Source organism: Pongo abelii, chromosome 19 (genome assembly GCF_028885655.2).
Source record: "Pongo abelii isolate AG06213 chromosome 19, NHGRI_mPonAbe1-v2.0_pri, whole genome shotgun sequence".
In the NCBI taxonomy this organism is placed as follows: domain Eukaryota; kingdom Metazoa; phylum Chordata; class Mammalia; order Primates; family Hominidae; genus Pongo; species Pongo abelii.
This window is the reverse complement of record NC_072004.2, coordinates 84,428,362-84,449,126: the sequence shown is the minus strand read 5'-3', so window position 1 is coordinate 84,449,126 and position 20,765 is coordinate 84,428,362. Positions and strand designations below refer to the sequence as shown.

Genomic DNA, 20,765 nt, shown 5'->3' with positions numbered 1-20,765 from the left:
TGGGAGACAGAAGAGCAGAGGACCCCCTATGTTGGGCTCCAGTCACATCACCTCCTTCTGCTGTTCCTGAAGCCCAGAAGCAACAATGGCTTCCTTCTCACTTCACCATCCTTGTGGGATGCTCATCACCCACCTAACCATGTCATAGGAATTGCACTCTAAGTACTTAACGTAGTCATGGTTTTCTGGTTAGACCCTGCCTGATACCAACAGGGGTGTCTCAAAGCTGACTCCAACTGTTTCACATCAGAAGTCTGAAACATCAAGAAGCAGGATTAGAAATAAAGCCATCCAAAGGGAAGTCCATTTTGTGACAAAGCTGTGAAGTTCAGTTTTGGCCTCACTGAATCAGTGGTGCTGGGAGTATATGCAAGTACAGGTTTTCTGTGAGCCATGGGAACAATGGAGATGAAATACACAGTACTTGAGATGTTCGTGACAGACATATACCTCCGTGAGTTGAGTATGACTGACTGATCACGTAAACAGGTCTGCTGCACAGGGTGACTCGAGGGAAGGGGTGTCTGAAGGGAATTCTCCAGAAAGTGGAACCAGAGGAGTAGCAAGTGATTACCCTTCCTCTTTGGAAGGATAGCAGCATGGGCCTGTCTCACTGCAGAATTATTTTGAGACAGGCTCATGCTGCTATCCTTCCAAAGAACACATCCACCCAGCTACTGAGGTTTCCATCTCTGGGTTTGCTCAGAAAGACATGCTGCTCAGGCCTGAATTATGTGCTCATCAAAGGTCCTAACTTCTGAATTATTAGCTTCCTGATGCCATTGTGTTTGCTGAGGATCAAAATGGACGGAAGCCCATAGCTACTCTATTAGGAACCTGTTCCCCACTCCACTTCCCCATGGCACACACCTTTCCTCTCTCATTCCTATGATGAAAAATGGAATTTATAGACATAGCCCCCAAAGCCTTAAATAAAATTAAAGAATTGTGGAATTATTTTGAGGCAGGCTCATGCTGCTATCCTCTAATTATATCCATGAAGTGGTCCTAGATGCTGCTAAGAGTGTCCACTTGGCCTAGCCTCAAGTGGATGCTGATTTGGGGGTAGTGATTTAAAGTTCCTTTCCCTGAAGTTAAGACAAGCAGCAAGTTTTCTTCTTGGTTCTGAGCTTCAGAACACATCCACCCAGCTACTGAGGTTTCCATCTCTGGGTTTGCTCGGAAAGACATGCTGCTCAGGCCTGAATTATATGTTCATCAAAGGTCCTAACTTCTGAATTATTGTTTTTTTGTTGTAGTAATAATGCATGATATAAAATTGACCATTTTAGCTGTTTGCAGTGTACAGTTGAGTAGTATTAAGTATATTCACATTGTTGTGAAATGCATCTCCAGAACTTTGCCGTCTTGTGGAATTGAAACTCAATGCCAATTAGACATTTCCCCCTCCCTCATCCCCTGGAAACCACCATCCTACGTTGTTTCTATGAATATTACTAGTTTAGAAACCTTATATAAGTGGAATATTTGTCTTTTTGTAACTGGTTTATTTCACTTAGCATGTTTTCCAGGTTCGTCTATGTTGTAGCATGTGACAGGATTTCCTTCTTTTTTATTTTTTGAGATGGAGTTTTGCTCTTGTTGCCCAGGCTGGAGTGCAATGGGGTGATCTCCACTCACTGCAACCTCCGCCTCCCGGATTCAAGCGATTCTCCTGCCTCAGCTTCCCAAGTAGCTGGGATTACAGACATTTACCACCACGCCTGGCTGATTTTGTATTTTTAGTAGAGACGGGGTTTCACCATGTGGGTCAGGCTGGTTCGGACTCCTGACCTCAAGTGATCCTTTTTAAGGTTGAATAGTATCCATTGTTTGTATATACATATACATTTTGTTAATCCATTGATTTGGACTTTTGGTTTGCTTCCACTTGTGAGTATTGTTAGTATGAATGTGAATGTGCAGGTGTCTCTTGGAGAGCTTGCTTTCAGTTCTTTTGGAAATATCCCCAGAAAGTAGGTCCTAAATGACTTTTGACTTCTCTTTGTTCTTTGAGTTGAAGATCGGGGTCATTTTCCATCCCACCTCTGTGCATAGATGGTGATGAGCTACACCTTTACTTTGATTTTTCAACATTTCAAAGAGTGCATTTTTGTGGCTATAATTATTTGTTTCATTTAACAAATATTCACTAGTTTAAGCTACCCTTTATATTTTCAGAGCCACATAGGACTCTGGACTGGGCTGCCGGATGGTTCCTTTTTTTTATTTTTGGTTCTATGTAGCATTTCTCCTTATATCACCATGGGCAGCATCAGTGATTACAAGGTAAGAAAAATCAGGGAAAAGAAGAAATTTCAGGAATTTCAATATCTGTGTTTTAAATGCTACGTGTTCAAAATATTTTCTTCTGAGAAAAACGTTTGAATGTATGTTTAATTTAGATATTGTAGCTAAATGTTATTCTTAGAAAGTCAGATAATTTACTTCTAAAAACTCAAAATGCTTTTTATTCCAAAGTCACCTGAAAAGTACAGTGATTTTTCAGAGACTCCAATTAGTCTAAACCTTCAAAGGGAAATATTATAAATCTTTTGACCACATTATTTTCCAACCACAAGAAGGAAATCATAGATGTTGAAATCAAAGGCCAAATTTAAGACTTGAATTCCTTTTCCACTCTGGAAATTGCAATTTTATGTTATATTTGTATTAGATTATGCCCGTTATTCAGACAAAATAGTTAAATCTATCAACGTTCACCATCCTGAGCCAGAAACTCTCCAAGAAGTTTAGGTAAAGATAAATGCATTATGTCCTCCGGGTCACAAAATACTACTTTTTTTTTCTTTTTTTTTTTTTTGAGACGGAGTCTCACTCTGTTGCCCAGGCTGGAGTGCAATGGTGCAATCTCGGTTCACTGCAACCTCCGCCTCCCGGGTTCAAGCAGTTCTCCTGCCTCAGCCTCCTGAGTAGATGGGATTACGGGCTTGCGCCACCATGCCCAACTAATTTTTATATTTTTAGTCAAAATGGGCTTTCACCATGTTAGCCAGGATGGCCTCAATCCCCTGACCTTGTGATCCACCCGTCTTGGCCTCCCAAAGTGCTGGGATTACAGGCGTGAGCCACCATGCTGGCCAATACTTATTTTTATAGAGTTTAATGCCTTGAACATTATGAGGTCCACTTTTCATTATTCATGAGCTAAAGTAGTGTTATGAGTCAGGCCTATCACAGTATACTTTTTTTTTTAATAGACACCTTGTAAACCATGGAACTGGCTCTGTAAGCCTCAGGTTACTAAGCAGTATATGCATAATTTTTTTTAATATTAGAAGATTAGATTATATTTATCTTAAAAATTATTCCAATGTGTTTGTGTTTATTTTAGATTTGCATTTTAATTGAATCTATATACATTTCTTTCTTTTTTTTATTTAAATCAGAAAAATGCTAAGTCCCAGCTATGGATTTCGGGCCTCTACACTTCTGCTTACTGGTGTGGGCAGGCACTAGTGGACGTCAGCTTCTTCATTTTAATTCTCCTTTTAATGTATTTAATTTTCTACATAGAAAACATGCAGTACCTTCTTATTACAAGCCAAATTGTGTTTGCTTTGGTAAGTAACACAGTACATAAACCAAATTTCATAAAGTAATTAATAATAAATTTTAACATTGTTATTTTAAGTAGTTAAGATGTTTTAATTCATATTTTGTAATAAACCAAAACACAAAACATGCAAAGTGCATGTATGACAAAATGCTAATAGTTTCAGATACCAAAGATGTTTTATACTTATGCCAGGTTACTTGTTTTTTAAAATTTGTAATCTAATTTTTCCCTCAGTAATATTTGACTTTTTGACTATGTTATTATTTCTTTTATCCTCAGGTTATAGTTACTCCTGGTTATGCAGCTTCTCTTGTCTTCTTCATATATATGATATCATTTATTTTTCGCAAAAGGAGAAAAAACAGTGGCCTTTGGTCATTTTACTTCTTTTTTGTAAGTATATAATACATACATACAAATAGAGAAATAGTGTTATTTTTTAAACTTCCAATGTAATCTTAAATACAGATGTCTGCCTTAAACAGTAGGGAAAATTAATAATACTTTAAAATTATACCATAGAAAAGAGAGGGAAGTGTAACACTGTTAGTGAATCAATAATATTTCTAAAGAAATCAGGTGCTATCCATTGAACAGAATTTATGGAGAATCTTACAGAAGACCTGACATCTAAAACGTCCTGTTGAGTTTATGTCTCCAGAATACAGGGCTTCCTGCCAACACTAGAAAATTGGCTTCCTAACAGTTGACAGTACAATCCATCTCTACAGTCTTCAAGAAGGTCTCTCTTAACCTTAGCTGCTAATAGTTTCAGATACCAAAGATGTTTTATACTTATGCCAGGTTACTTGTTAGTATAAAAGTAAAGGGCTTGTCCAAAATCCTGGAAAACTTTGCTGGAAATGTTTGCTGAAACTCTAGAGACACCAGAGTGCCCTGAGTCCTACACTTCAGGCCTCCATTAACTGATATCCTCAACTGGTGATAGAATGTCCATCTGGAAAACAGCTCTCAGCTCTTGGAATGGGAATCTTGAACCCATGAGAAGAACCCAACCAAAGATCATCTATAAGAAGTGATATATTTAATATTAGGTTGGTGCAAGAGCAATTGCATTTTTTTGCTATTTAAAGTAATGTCAAAACCGCAATTACTTTTGCACCAACCTATACGACCCACTGACTTCTACAAGAAATTATTCTGGGATTCTTTTGGCCAGCAGGTAGCTGTTGTTCCTTCTCAGTGGACAGCACTTGGGTTTGACTTCTCTGGGTTGTATTTCTTTGTATTCAGCAGATAGTGTCTATAACTATATCTCTTACCACCATCAGCACAATCCAGTGGAAGTACAGAAGCTAAAGAAAGAACATTAGGCTTACCTTACTCAGAAAAACTGGCTTCGAGGCAGCCATGAGGATCTGGTGCACCAAAGTTCTTTCCACTTATCCTTTCCATGGAAACTATATTTTGTTCAGTCAACAGACTTACTGCCATTGTCCAATGTAATCTCAGGTGCTAGATCAGATGTCTGTAGAAGAGAGTCTTACTGACACTCGGTTGGTTTCTTTTCAGTCAGCACTCTTGTATCTGTCTAGCAAAGATGAACAAAGAATTCACATTCATTCTTAGCGTTTGCCAGTAGTTTTAGCTCTGAACGAAGTCTACCTTGGAGGTGACAGCCGAGAAATGTCAGGGTTATTGTCCACCATGGTTGTGCAACGGTCTGCTCCTGCCAGCCTGAGTGATGCTGCAGATGCCCTAGTGAGTGCCCCTCATAGATGCTTTTTCAGCAGCTTGTCCTTCAGTCCTAAGTAAACAGCATCCTGGAATCATGCTTCCTTTTGTGGCTTTTGCCACTCCTTGTGTTGACCCTTATTACACAGAAATCATTCCAAACTGGAACAAATGCACATCTAGATGGACACATTTTTTGCTATGTGCCTCATGAAATAGTTGCCCCTGGTTTACTGTATACTCACAACTTATCCCAGTTTGTATAGAGCTGGAAATTTCTCAGACAAGGGAGCATTCAGCATCAGTGGTAGAAACATACCTCAGCCCTTGCCTTTTAGCTTTTAGTGGAGAAGCTGAGCAGGTTTGATTTCCTCATGGCTGCAGGCTCCGTAGTGATGCTTTAGGTTGGAAAACATTATAGACAAGATTTTCTCAGCCAAGTTCCAGGAGTTCAAATCTGTGCATCAATTCCATAACTGTGACAGACCTTCTAGAACTTAATATGCCAGAATCTTCCAAAACAATAAGTTTCATCTCTAGGCTTAGAGAGCAGAAACCATTTTCCCATTGTGGAGTAAGGAGTGAGAGTCCAGTGAGAGGAACTTTCCTTTAAAACATGGCAGAAGACAGAATCTGCATTATCATGTTATGAATGCCCCTTGTATATATGGCAGCAAGTGAATAGATGAACAAAAGAAGAAATTTGACTTTGTTCTTTCTAAAGAAAGATGATAATGCAGAACCGCTTCTTAGGCTTGTGGACTAATGTGGTGATTAAGGTGTTCTCACTGTGATTTGAAAAAATTATCACGAATAAAAGATCACAGCAGAAAATCAAACATGACACTGAGAAACACTGTATTTTAAAAATCAAAACACATACACATGTGATTGCGTGCCTTTTATCCTTTGTTGCCATTTATGCTTAAGTTGTTATGGATTCAAATAAGGCAAGACAATATTCAGAGGCAAGTTACGTTTTGTAAAATAAAGACTGTTCAAAATATAGAAACAAAATTACACCACAGTGTAATAGTAAAATACGTATTTGTATATTTGTAATTTCTGATTGTTTTTCCTTTGCCCTTCTTAATGCTTATCTATTTCAGTGTATTTATTTATTTCATTTTTCTATCACCGAAAGGAATCTACATATTTCTAGAATGGTGGAATGTCAGACTTGAAAGAAATTCGAAATTGTCTAGTATGATTTACCTAAATTTATAGTGTTGCAGGAAATTAAGGAACCAGAGAGACCGATCGGGATACAGGAGAGCTTTTATTTTAGGTGTATATCAGCTCAGTGGACATGTGTCCTGAAAGTCTGAGCCCCGAACAAAGAGAGCAACTTTTAAGGATTTTGGGGCGGGAAAAATGTGAAGCAGGAAGCAGGTTTGCAGAAGTGAGAACAAAGTCTGTTAGTCATTTATGCCATGACTTACATCTTAGGAAAAATATGAGTTGCAGTTTAACTTTCACTTATTTATCTTGTGACCTTGCAGCTGCACAGCAAGAAAAACAGGGACTTACAGAACTTACAAAATATGTGGGAAAGAGATATGGTTAATGTTTCTTGGGACAGACAGTTAGTATTCTCTTTTAACTTTAACTTTGGAGGGGTGGGTGGCGCTACTTAAATTCTTTTCAGCCTTGGTTAATGCAGCAATTAATTCTATGAGCTATTGTTATTTTTCTGTTACTATAATTTTTACTATTATCACTTATGCTATTATTCTGTTATTTTCTTAATTTCCTACTTCAATAGAGGAAAAAAATTAGTAACTTGCTCAGAAAAACACAAAAAGTAGTGACAGGCTCAGGAATAAACTTGAAGTCTCAGACCTTATGTCATTCCTCATGTTAAAAAATATGAGACAGTAGCATGGTTGGCAATACTGATTCAAAACTTGCGGTGATGAACACATCTTGATTTCAGTAGGCTAAAAAGTTTCAAAATTATACCTCTTCACAAAGACCTCAAGCAGTTTGCACTAAAATTTGCATTTGCATACAAATAACTTATAATTTATTTCTAAATATGTATTGAAAATATATGTTGTCAGAATTTATCTTTCATTGTACAGCTAGTATCAACTTAAACCATGCTAGTCCTAGGACTAAGGCAATTTGTTTACTCCTCATGGGATCATATGTCAGAAGGTATAGTATGTTGATGTTCAGTGCAGTTGTCCTTTGGTGACCTGGGATCCATTTGGAAGGACAGTGTAGGCAATGTTTCTCCATGATTGAGTGAAGCCACAGTCAGCGGTTAATTTATTTCTAGAGTCCAGTGGACTTCCATACCCCCAGGGTTGTGGTGCTTCACTGGTACCCTAGACCCCTGTCTGATAAGGAAGTATCTTTTCAGCCTATTATGCTGTGTGGTGGAGGTATAGTAGCACATCTTAGCACATGGAGTTCTGGAGCATCCTCTCACACTGTCAAAGTTTAGACTCCTCTCTTGTTCCAGTGGATGAGAAGAGAGGAAAGAAACTGTAGAAATATGGAGGTCTGGTAGAATAAGAGGAGTCAGCTAAGTGAATGAATTAAAGGACTTAAGAGTGAACCCCAGATTTCTCATTTGTAAAGGGAGAGATAATAAAAGTAGCTACATTATGGAGTTGTGAGGATTAAATAATTCATGCTAGATTATTAAAACCTGGCATTTATGTAATATTCAGTGAATTTAGCAATTATGATTCTATTTTTATTAAATCAGTGCATTAATAAGATCTGGCAAGGGGTAGTGCTCAATACATACTTGGCTGATCAATTGATTGTTAAAACAAACAAAAAAAAATTATCATTATTTCTTCCCATTTGCCAGTAAAAAAATTGTAAAATAAAATAAGTCCATCACAATAAAAATACACAGTCTCAGAAAAGTCATTTGTTTGGTATGGGGAAGAATGGAGCAGGAAGGGCAATGAGAAAGCTCCACAGTAGTCTGGTTGAGAGACAGGATGGATTGTTTGTTTTTTTTTTTATAATAGCAATGTAACTTTCAACATACAAAATTCATTAGCAATATCATTACCTTAGCCATAAAAGGGTAATCCCTCTATCCTCATGTCTTGGATTAAATTTAATAATACACGTCAAGAAGTCTATTTGGTCATTTTAGCTTTCATCTTAGTCTCCAGTCTTTATTAAGAATTTTCTATTGGGGATCATATGTATTCTTGTTAACAAAAGCTTCTTCCCTACTCTCTCTAAAAGGAGAAACTATCATTGTCAAATGGGTATATCTGCATATGGGAACATTATGATATACATCATGAGAACACCTGCATCTTAAATGTTTTACAAAATATCAATGGGTTGAGTATGTCTGACACAATATATTTGAACTTGCCTTGTAGGCCTCCACCATCATGTTTTCCATCACTTTAATCAATCATTTTGACCTAAGTATATTGATTACCACCATGGTATTGGTTCCTTCATATACCTTGCTTGGATCTAAAACATTTTTGGAAGTGGTAAGAAATGTTACCAACTGTGTCATTAATTTTGAATATGTAGCTTATTAAAGTGCTTTTCCCAGATCAAGAGAGACAGAAAGTAGTAGAACTGGGGAGTAACAGCAAATGGACATAAGAGATTTTGGGGGGATGATGAAAATGTTCAAAAGGGGAATCGTGGTGATGCTTGCACAACTCTGTAAGCTTACTAAACATCCTTGAGTTCTACTCTTAAAATGAGTGAATTTTATCAGATGCTAAATTAAATCTCAATAAAACATTTAAACTTTTGCCCTATTCACTTTGCAAAATATAGGCGTTGTCAAATGCCATTCAAATATGGGTAATGCCAGATTGGGGGAAAATTGTGCTTGGTTTGACAGGTAATTTTTTAGCTGCTGAGGATAAACTCAAATGCGATTCCATTCAATCATTCAGAAATATATATCAAATACTTTTCTCTGTTAGTCACTGTGCTAGTAATTGGGGACACCTGATGAGCAAGATAGCACAGTCCTGACTTTCCCAAAGCTTAGTGGAAGCAAAGACAGACCAAACTTACTCAAGTCAATACAAGGAACTTAAATGTTACAAAGGACAAGGGCAAAGGGCCAAGGGAGGATGCACAAAGCACAGCTGGTGTGTTCTAGCAAGTCAGACAATTCTTCTGGGGATGTTATATTTAAATACATGGCTAAAGGATGAATAATAATTAGTTAATGGGACAGGAGGTAAGCATGTTCTGCAGAGGAAAGCAAAGGCCCTGAAGCAGGAAAAGCCAGGAGGCATTAAAGAAACTGAATGTGTTTCAAGTGGAGAAAAGTATACGATGAAGTCAGGGCAAGATAGTTAAGTGGAGAACACACTTTTTGGAGCTCTGTACCACTCTGGATGAAATGGCTTTAAGGAAAGTAAAGAGGGCTTCCGTAATCGAGGGTGTCCTTGGCGAACTGGAAAAGCCTTCCATTTGCAAAAAATACATCTCCATTGGCTGAGCAATGCCTGAAGTTCTTGATTAGAAACTAATCACTTTGCTTAAAGCATTTTCCTCCTAAATAGACCTGCAAGGTGAAATACATTCATCTAGATCTGTCGTGTATTATATAGGAGGAATGAGTAACTTTCTGAATGAACTGATTGATGAAGAAAGAATAACGTGCTGGAACTAATTATCATTATGGGAAAATAGTCACCATTGGGATAAGAAGGGGTGCTGAAAAGGCTTGTCTGGGGCACTTAAGAAAAATATTGTCGACCCCCAGAAATTTTACCAGTGCCAGCACCACTCTCTGCTATGCTTTCAGTAGACTTTCTGCAAATGTTAAAACCAAATTTTTTTTAAAAAAAGAATTGGAAGACAGGAACAGACATAGGTTACTTGCTTATTGAGAGACAGTAAGAGTTGAGTAGGAGATTCTCTTCTCTGTGGGGAATTACTTTGTCACTAGTGCACACAAAGAAATTGAGCTTGATGAGGAAAATAGTCAGTATGTGAATTTTATATTATTTAAATTCAAATCATAAAGCAGAGGAATTATCATTAGTGTGGGTGTGTTTTGTTTTGTCTTTTCAGAGAGACCAGGAGCACTACAGAGAATTTCCAGAGGCAAATTTTGAATTGAGTGCCACTGATTTTCTAGTCTGCTTCATAGTAAGAAGGCCTTTCCACCTCAGCACACATTCTTTTGGATGACTGTCATTCACTATAACAATCTGATCTTGTCCAAAGTGTGCCACTTTAAAAGTGTTTTTCTATGATCTTAGATAAAGTAATTACCTTCAGACATGTTTCTAAACCTTAGAGTTACTTTTTGCATGCTTGGATTGGCTACATGTGTCCAAAATTTAATATTAAATTAATTTTTTGTTTGCTTATCCTGTTTACTATCCCTCCTCTAAATTTGAGAGAGCTTGTAAAAAATAGAGATGCAATATAACTTACTCCCTTTGAATAATAAAAGAGGCAAGAATTGAATAATAAAAGTGAAAGGGGAAATGATTATTTTGGTGTATTTAGGCTGAAGGGAACTACTGTCTTTGAATCCTATGTGTCAGTACTTTTCTAGGTACAGGAGAAAATAAAGACAGAAGTCCCTGTCCTCATGGAGCTTATATGCTGGTGGGAGGAGACGGATAATAAACTAAATGGATAATATGTGTGGTGTCAGATGGGTGGTCAGGAAAGGCTTCGAGAAGAGCACTTCAGTAGGAAGTGGCAAGAGTGACCCCGGCTCATTCCAGGGTCAGCCAGGCCAGTGTGGTTGTGACTGAATGACCAAGGAAGAGAGTGATAAGAAAGATGACCACGGAAGTCATGGGATAAAGTGAGAGGCCAGGAGAAAGGGTTACACAGGGTAATCTAGATTACTCTAAAGGCTTTCACTTTACTCTGAGTGATGGAGGAGGAGTCATTGGAGGGTTTTAAGACAGTGATAAGTTCAGACTTACGTATTAAAAAAGTAGCTCAGGATACTGTGTTGAGAACAGATGTTTAGAGCAACAGGGGCAGAGATAGCCCAGGTAGGAAGGGGTTGCAACAATCCAGGTGAGACATTATAATGTCCTAGGCTTGGGTGGGAGTATCATGAGTAGAGGTGAGAAATTATTGGGTTATGGATAATTTTGAAGTTAGAGCAGATAGAATTTACTTACAAACTGAATATGGGTGGCGAGAAGAAAGGAAACAGGTTTCACTAACCCGGATTGTGAATGTATAGCTACATTTCTCCCCAAACTTATGAGAATGATTCACAACTATTTACCCAAAGACAAACCACCACCAACTTAATTCAAATGTTTAAATAATATTTGTGAACTTATGCCTAAATATAACTGTATTTCTTTGCTCATAGCCCTACTTTCAGACTCTGCTATTCGTTTTTGTTCTAAGATGCATGGAACTAAAATATGGAAAGAAAAGAATGCGAAAAGATCCTGTTTTCAGGTTGGGATGATATTTAACTTTACACTTAATATCATATTTTAACATTCCTAGATGTTGTCTGCGCTATCATCTTGTTAATACAGATTTACATTTACAATGGAAGTACATGCTGATTGTCATTAGAGAAGGTGGATTGTTGCCTTACTGCCAAGAGATAGAACTCCCAGGCAGAGTTCTGGCTGTAGGCAGCTGTAAGAAACCTTCACTCCATCCAAAATTTAATAAGGACCCAAATATGCCATTCTCTCTTCTGAGATAATTGTGCATCCTTGAAAAGAAAAGATGGGAAGGAATTGATTAAGCAACATAGTTGAGTGTTTTAAAAATGGAGGGCTGTAGAAAGGGTGAGCAGTAAATGATGTTGAAAAAAAATCTGGTGTGATGAAGGTGGGCTCAGACTGAGTAGAGAAAATGAGAGTGACATGAATTTTAAAGAGAAAGGAGCAGTACCTGCTGACAGATTTGAAAGGGTCAAAGATTCTTACTGGAAGAATGGCAACAACATCAAGAAAGGGATTCTGGCTAGTGGGACAGGAGTTCCTGGCAAAAGCAGAAGCAATGTTGACAGTCATCATCACATCATCACCTGCACATTAGAGAAGAGGACAGTAGTAAAATCACAGGAATGCTGAGTTTTGACACATCTTTTAACAGCTAGAATACCACATGTAACGCATTTCATTTGCTCCGTAGAATTTCCCCCCAAAGTAGAGATGCTAAACCAAATCCAGAAGAACCCATAGATGAAGATGAAGACGTTCAAGCAGAAAGAATAAGAACAGCAACTGCTGTGACCACTTCAGTCTTAGATGAGGTAAAAAAGCAAGGGGCAAAATGGATGTTAATGGAGATATTCAAGAACTGACAAGAACAGGATTTGATACGCTGGGTTTCATTTTGTGAGTCTGGAGTTTGGTGCATTTCTGTATTAGGCGTCCAGGACACTCCAAAGAAGTATCTGCATAATCAAGGCACTTCACTTATTCGGAGTGTCCTAGAAGCTAAAAAGAACACAAAACCTAATGGTTTTATTTTTCTTTTGAGAAAAGTGGGCTTTCATAATTAGGGCTATAATTGCAAGACCAAACAAGACCTCATGAGTTAAATAATTTAAGTTAGATTTGTTGAAGAATGCTAAATAGAGATTAAGATTTTAAGGGTTACTCTATATGACTTAGATGTGATGGTTCCATGAGGTTAGCCACCCCTCTTCTGGCAAGACAATGAGCTGCTTCCATGAAACTCAGTCTATTTAGAAGCAAGAAATATTTTCTACATTAATGAATGCATATTACATTTAGCAGCATGAATTACTCTCAACTCAAAATATGGTTTGGTTTATGACATAAGGCATGAAACGTTCCAGCAGAGACCTAAAGTGTCTGAAATTTAAGAGGAAAATCATGCTGTCATCTCTTCTAGAAACCTGTTATAATTGCCAGCTGTCTACACAAAGAATATGCAGGCCAGAAGAAAAGTTGCTTTTCAAAGAGGAAGAAGAAAATAGCAGCAAGAAATATCTCTTTCTGTGTTCAAGAAGGTCTGTAATAATCCCTTTTAAAACTTACCATTATTTTTAGAACTACCTACTGAACGTCTATGTCATAGGCACAGTTTTACTTGCTGAAGCATTCATTCATTTTATATATATATATATACATATATATATATATGTATATATATATATATATATATATATTAGTGTGCCAGGGAGTGTTTTAGACTCTGGAAATATAATTATGAAGCAACTAGACAAAGAGCATCCAGGTAGAGGAAACAGTGAGGGCAGGGACTCAGACACATTTGGAAAGGTTGTGTCTCTAGCCAAGAGGCCAGTGAACGCATCCATAAATGGAAGGGATAAAGCTATAGAGTTGAGCAGCGTCAGATTAGGTACAGCTTTTGAAAACAGCAATGAGTTTGTGTTTTATACAAGTTAGCGGAATACCATTGGAGAGTTTTTAGCTGACTTGTGTCATATTTAATTTATATTTTGAAAAGATTACAGATTGGCTATTGTTTGTCAGTTTGGGTTGGTGGGGACAAGTTCAGAGGCTTTTATATCAGTTGGGATGAAAGATGATGGTAACTTGGACAGAGGTGGTTGAATTTGGGATGAAGAAAATATCCCTAACTTCTCAAGTTTGAGAATCATTCATACATGTACTCAGTGCATCAGCCATCTATTATGGAAAACAGTTGGACACATTTCCAACTGAAACAAGCAATCTGGAGGGAAAAGGACAGATGTATTGACATCAAATTCATTAGCTTTGCAGTAACATTTGGCATAATTACAGAAAATAAGGAACATGCTTTGGTGACATGGATTACATATATGTTATCAATCTCAAAATGGTACTAACTGAAGGGTGCAGAGATCTCAGAAGATTTCACTGGAGCAAAGGGTTTATGTTGTTCAGTATTTCACTTCCAATATTGATAGTCTGATTCTTTCTTTCAGGTGAAATTTTGGGATTGTTAGGACCCAATGGTGCTGGAAAAAGTTCATCTATTAGAATGATATCTGGGATCACAAAGCCAACTGCTGGAGAGGTAGTGAGGAAATGGTTTCCATTTCCAAAACAGAAATTTCATGATACGTATAGATTATATCTTTGTAAGACTATACTATTTTTCTTTTTTTTTTTTTTTGCCTTTGGATAAATTTTATTTTTCCCCTCTTTAAATTTTTACTGGGCATCAGGTGTTTATAACAGGACTTGGAATCTTACCAGAAACTAATTACCTTTTCCTCATCAGTTTCTCAGGAACTACCTGAGCTTATTAGGTCTCTTTTCCCCTTTGCATGTAAAACTATATTTTTATATTTGTACTTTAAATCATTTTCTGTAATAAATATATGAAGTAATTGCTGTAGTATTTATTTGATGCTTAAACAATGTAGACGCTTATATATGTTAGTTTCTGGAGTAATTACACTATTGGAATAAAGGCTGCATGCCTTTCTAAAGCTCTTTTATTTTTTTAGGTGGAACTGAAAGGCCACAGTTCAGTTTTGGGCCACCTGGGGTACTGCCCTCAGGAGAACGTGCTGTGGCCCATGCTGACGTTGAGGGAGCACCTGGAGGTGTATGCTGCCGTCAAGGGGCTCAGGAAAGCGGACGCGAGGCTCGCCATCACAAGGTACAGACGGGACCCTGCGATTCCTTTGTGTCAGAATGCAGGGAGACTGTAGCACTGATGATGAATTCACTAATAAAGAACGGAGAGTGAATATGCTATCTCCACCTTTCCAGAGTGTCAGTGGCAGAGCAGGGATGAGGGACAAGACCTGACTTCCTGCATCCCTGAATGAGAGATCTTTAAAAAATGATTGTATAAAATAACTGACAAGGAATAAGTGAACGAATCACCATGAATCGTCATCCATTTCAGTTTTCTAATTTAAAAAACCTGGAAATGAAATAATCATCCATTGTCAGTTTCTCATTCAGAATTCTAGTTTTTCCTAAAACTGTTTATGAGGCAAAAAAAAAAAAATCTTTCATGTTCTAAAATAAACCAATCTCTTTTTTAAAATCATGAGTTAGGATTTTGACAATAATATTGCTAAACTTCCCTCTAATGCTGTTACTGTTCTGTGTGCTTGGATTTTCCAAAAACCTTGTCTGACCAGATATTCTCATTCTATTTTCTGTCAGATTAGTGAGTGCTTTCAAACTGCACGAGCAGTTGAATGTTCCTGTGCAGAAATTAACAGCAGGAACCATGAGAAAGGTATGTGCTGTGTGTGATGCTCTATGGAGAGCTGGTGTGGTGTGGCAGCAAACAGGTGTGTTTTTCTGCGTTCTAGTTGTGTTTTGTGCTGAGCCTCCTGGGAAACTCACCTGTCTTGCTCCTGGATGAACCATCTACAGGCATAGACCCCACAGGGCAGCAGCAAATGTGGTGAGCATCATTATACCCCAGAGCTGCGAGCATGTCCATTAGGGAAGGTTGCATATTTTAACTGATCTTGGAAAATCAGCCCTCAAACCCACTGGTTCCTGATTCAGTGGACATAACTTATATTATCAGGAAAACAAATATTTAACCAGTAGATGATCTAATCTGCATGATGTTCACGTGGTATTCAGGTTAAAAAGACCCAACATTTTCTTGGGGTTTTAGGTTTTTAATGTGGACTGTTAAAATACAAAAATATTTTGCCTTTTAATTATTGAGATGTCTGTAACTGTTTCCTCTTTTTTTCCTTCTACTTTGTTTCCTGGGAGACTATTAACTTCCTGACACAATTTTCCTGGTTTTTTTTTTTTCCTTTTTAATGTGACCTATCAAATTTGTTCCTCCAGTTTTTCTCGGGTTTATTCTTTTACTTACTTTCCCATCTAGGATTTACCCTTTGGAATAATAAAATCTTCAATCTAGTTTCATACTTGTCACTGTCCAATACTTTTCCAACTTTAACAAAAACTTTGTTATGGCAATTTTATACAAATGTAGAGAATCACTTATGAATCCATTATTCCCATGGACAAGTTTCAGCAGGTATCAATAGAACCAATCTCCTTTCATCTATATCTCCACCCACTTCCTTTCTCCACCCTCCAACTATTTTGAAGGAAATACAAAGCAGCATATTCTTTAATTTATAAATATTTCAGTTAGTATCTTCAGAAGATAACTACAATATGATTAGCACATCTAAAAATACTTAAAAATGTTATTTATGTCATCAAAAACCTAGTCAGTACTTACATTGCACTATTTTTTTGCATTAGGATCTGAATATGATTCATATATTGTATTTTATCTTGTTTTTGTTCTGCACTTAGTTATTTTAAATACAGTTAATTTTTTTGCTTACTTCAGGCAGGCAATCCAGGCAGTCGTTAAAAACACAGAAAGAGGTGTCCTCCTGACCACCCATAACCTGGCTGAGGCAGAGGCCTTGTGTGACCGTGTGGCCATCATGGTGTCTGGAAGGCTTAGGTGGGTGTCTCTCCAAAGCCTGCATCTGATGCTCAAAATGAGATTTCCCATGGAAAGGGCAAAATCCCTGTGTGTGGCTGGAGCCCTTCCATTTGGCTTCCTTGGTGACACCTTTTCTTCTACATTTGAAATTTAAGAATAACATTAAAAATTAAAGGCAATATTTTTTCCAATATTCTCTTTCTTGCCTATAGATGCATTGGCTCCATCCAACACCTGAAAAACAAACTTGGCAAGGATTACATTCTAGAGCTAAAAGTGAAGGAACCTTCTCAAGTGACTTTGGTCCACACTGAGATTCTGAAGCTTTTCCCACAGGCTGCAGGGCAGGAAAGGTGAGACGGGCTTTTGATTATGGAGAAATATGGAGGCTTTATCTACTCAGTGGTTTCCTTTTTGCTATGTGAGAACTTCATAGTGATTTGGCTTCATAATAAAAGTTAGGGACTTCAGAAACGGATTTGTTCAGTATTCCAGATTATAAGAGATTGAGACCTGCTCAGGAAGCTGTGTCCCGTGGGGCAGCCCCAGGCACACTCTCCTTGGCCATCCCAGGCTGATCCCCAGCTCCAGAGGGGGACTTGGAAAGACTTGGGAGAAGGAACTTCTAATGACTCAAACCCACACAGAACCACAATGGTGTCCTTTCTGGGCCTCCTCATAAATGCTTAACATATATAAATATTTAAAATTTAAAAGATGTAAATATTTAGGGTGAATTTTCCCCGTAGGAAACAAATGGCAATTGAGATAAACAGTCTCTCTTTAATGGAATTTTCATATCTTAAAATAGAGAGTGGAAAGGGGTATGTGTGTATGTGTGTGTGCATGCCCACATCTCTCTCTCTCTGTGTGTGTGTGTGTGTGTGTGTGTGTGTGTGTGTGTGTTTGTCTATGTCTGTACGTTATTTGAGGGAGGGCAAGAAGGTGGAGCAGAAACTGAATTTGAAATTCCCGTGGAGAGATAAGCACATCAAAAAATAGGACATAAAAGCTACTATTTTATTTTAGCACAATGTAAATGTAATTAAATTTTCTAAGATAGGTATCAGAACATGTAACTTTGTCCCATTCCCAGACGTTTGGTGTCACAAATCGGAGAAGTGGTTCTGATATAGGTGGGAAGATCAAAAATGATAAAACATAAAGAGCAGTGGCTGGTCTAAAAAGGGCCAATCCTGGACATCTGGTCAACCTTAGTGCCACCTGGGAGCACCAAACCCCTGTTTGGGAATAAGCTGGGAATAGGGCATGAGGGTTTACAGCCAGAAGTAGCACACGGAAGCAAGATGCCCCAAATCAATTACGGCTCTTCCTTAGAGGTCAGGGAAGTATTTAGTTAAAGTGTTTTATGTCCTTCCTCTACTGCAATCTCCAACTCTCCCAACCTCATATTATTCTTTACAAGTTAGACTTCTGGGAGAAGGGAGAATAAAGGAGATTCTGAGGTTTTTTCATTGGCAGCCCAAGCTCTATTGATTTCCTTACTTCCAGATGGCCCTAGGGCCTAGAAAGAGCCTTCAGAATAAATATGTCTTCCTTACAGATCTTTCGCCAATATCAACCTCCATCTCCAAGATTTGCCACTATTTATGGTTTTAGAAAATAGTCCTGAATTTACTTTTGTTTAAATGTTTATGTTTTCCATTGTAAATGTAAAGCAAATTGCTGGAAATGTAAGAAATAAAGAAAAAATTCATTCATTAAAAAAACAAAACAATGAATTAGCTTTCTGATGACAAAGATGAACATTTATTTTGGGGTTAATTCCCAACCTAATTCAAACTAATCAAAGGGAATAGTTCAGAATACCTGATTTTCAACAAGCGAAGGTTTTGCATAAGCTGAGCACATATATAATTATGCTGAGTTATTACCAGGAGAGCTGTCTGCAACAGCCAGATACCAAAAAGCAATTCAAAACAATGCTGTGATTTCATATTTAAGCCATACATTAATTTGCATTACTTTTATTTTAAGAAGAAAATTGTTGGTAATATCAATATTTATTCTGATGCTCATTTTCTCCCCTTGAAACTCAGAGCTGAATTCTTCATCTTCCTATTTTCAGGTATTCCTCCTTGTTAACCTATAAGCTGCCCATGGCAGACGTTTACCCTCTATCACAGACCTTTCACAAATTAGAGGCAGGTAAGAGTGACCATATTCAAATAAATCTTTTGAAGAATCAACTAATACTAAAATAATAATTTAATGGAAGCTAATTGTGTAACAATTTTTTAAAATAGGGCCGTAGGGCATGATTTTTAAGAATTCCAGTGGTAGGTAATGGTGAGATTTAACCCCAATTTAGGTTACTCTGACTCTGTGAAAAGAGGTTAATCTCCAGTGCAGGGACCGAAGCTGCAGGAAACACACATGCGTAACTGTTCTTACTGTGAAACCATGGCATCCCCCTCTAAAAGCCCCTCTGTGTGGCCTGCTTTGCCTATATGTATATAATCCATTCACACCAAGTGTCCCAAATTATTACTTTACTCCCTTTCTTTCCTTACATATCCACCTCCTTCCCACTTTTCTCCCTCAGTTGATGCCCTTTATATTTCACTAATAAAATAGAAGCAACAGAGAAAGTTTCCATCTATCCATCAACCTCCTTGTGTCTGTGCAAGTGTATTTGGCCTTCCTATTTGAATGATAGCTTCGACTGTCCCCTGCATTGTGTGTAACTCCTTTTGCTGATTGTAATTGTCCACACTCTCTCTCCTGTCATCATTTTCTCTGCTTTCAACCCCTTCATTCCCAACAGCAGACCATTGGGTGTAATTTCTCAGGACAGCATAATGGTGAAGAGCTCAAACTTTAGAGCCCATCCTTCTGGGTTCTCAGCCCAGGCATGGTGCTTACTAGCTGGGTGACATTGGGTGAGGTACTCAGTCCCTGCATATCTAGATGGTTCGGCTCTACTATGATGGACACTATTAGTGCCCACTTGGCCATGTTGTTAGGATTAAGTGAGTAAATATTTTACGTGCCTAGGACAGTGCCTAGCTCATTGTGTTTGACATAATATATATCATAATATGTATCTCTGCTTTGTTCCTTCCATGCTAGACAGATGACTTTCTAGTTCTTCCTAAATGCTGCCAGACATATAAGCTCCTGCCTCAGGACTTTGTACTTGCTAATCCTTCTTCCTGGAATTCTCCTTCCTAAACATCCAGGCTTCCTCCTCCCATTTTCAGACGTTGGTTCAATTATTACGTTATTAGTGTGGCCTTCTCTGACCAGCCGGTAAAAAAGAGTGCCTAGTGCTCCCTATTTATTTTTACCAGCTTTATTTTTCTTTAAAGCCACTATCATCATTAACTTTATCATATATGTAAGTGCTTGTGTATTTAATGTCACTAATTCCTCCCACTAAAATGCAAACTATATCAAGGCAGGAGTATTTGTCTATTTTCTTGACTGTTCTATTTCTGGCATCTAAGAGTGCCTCACACATAGCAGATTCTTAGTGTATAAATGGTGAAGTATGCACATGGGGATATGTGAATCTGGTGACAACTGTCATGCAGACTTTTTGGTGGGGAAGTCCAGCAGAGAGGTGATATAACAGATGAACCAGCTGAAGGGAGTTTTGAGTTCTCTTAAAGAGGATGGGATAGGATCTTCCTCATGTGTAAGAATATTTTGATCAATGATGTAGTTCTTCAAGGAACATATATATCTTCCAAAGACATATGCAAGCAATACCAAAACAAATATTATTGAAACATAATATGAGGAAACGATAACATCAGTATTAATATAGTATATATTTATATTAATTCTGTATGGCTTTCATTATTTCATCCTTACATCAAGCATTGGCTTATTCAGCTTTATTTATATTAATGATTTACATTTTTATTCTTTATGATTTTGAAAAAATTCTTGGTAATAAATTGTAAGCATCTACTATTAATACTAGTCTTTTTTTTTCCTTCAGTGAAGCATAACTTTAACCTGGAAGAATACAGCCTTTCTCAGTGCACATTGGAGAAGGTAAGTCAACTGGTTTGACTTTGTATCATCCTGCTAAATTTCACATGAAAGCAACATGCATTTTCCTGTTCATTTGGAAGACCAACAACTTGATAATCTCTCTTCCTTCTTTCCTTCT

The 20,765-nt window shown here is 37.7% G+C and overlaps 1 protein-coding gene across 1 annotated transcript in view; it reads left to right on the top strand.

Moving 5' to 3' along the window:
- Window positions 1-20,765, top strand: part of ABCA6 (ATP binding cassette subfamily A member 6) — a 62,790-nt gene that overhangs the window by 40,716 nt on the left and 1,309 nt on the right. The window contains exons 23-38 of the mRNA XM_024234773.3: window positions 2,182-2,289; window positions 3,411-3,584; window positions 3,860-3,973; window positions 8,638-8,757; window positions 10,313-10,390; window positions 11,592-11,683; window positions 12,377-12,497; window positions 13,106-13,223; window positions 14,148-14,239; window positions 14,676-14,830; window positions 15,349-15,424; window positions 15,501-15,595; window positions 16,520-16,639; window positions 16,834-16,974; window positions 18,711-18,790; window positions 20,592-20,647. Coding sequence (XP_024090541.3) covers window positions 2,182-2,289; window positions 3,411-3,584; window positions 3,860-3,973; window positions 8,638-8,757; window positions 10,313-10,390; window positions 11,592-11,683; window positions 12,377-12,497; window positions 13,106-13,223; window positions 14,148-14,239; window positions 14,676-14,830; window positions 15,349-15,424; window positions 15,501-15,595; window positions 16,520-16,639; window positions 16,834-16,974; window positions 18,711-18,790; window positions 20,592-20,647 — 1,740 coding nt within the window. The remainder of the gene's footprint in view (window positions 1-2,181; window positions 2,290-3,410; window positions 3,585-3,859; window positions 3,974-8,637; window positions 8,758-10,312; window positions 10,391-11,591; window positions 11,684-12,376; window positions 12,498-13,105; window positions 13,224-14,147; window positions 14,240-14,675; window positions 14,831-15,348; window positions 15,425-15,500; window positions 15,596-16,519; window positions 16,640-16,833; window positions 16,975-18,710; window positions 18,791-20,591; window positions 20,648-20,765) is intronic.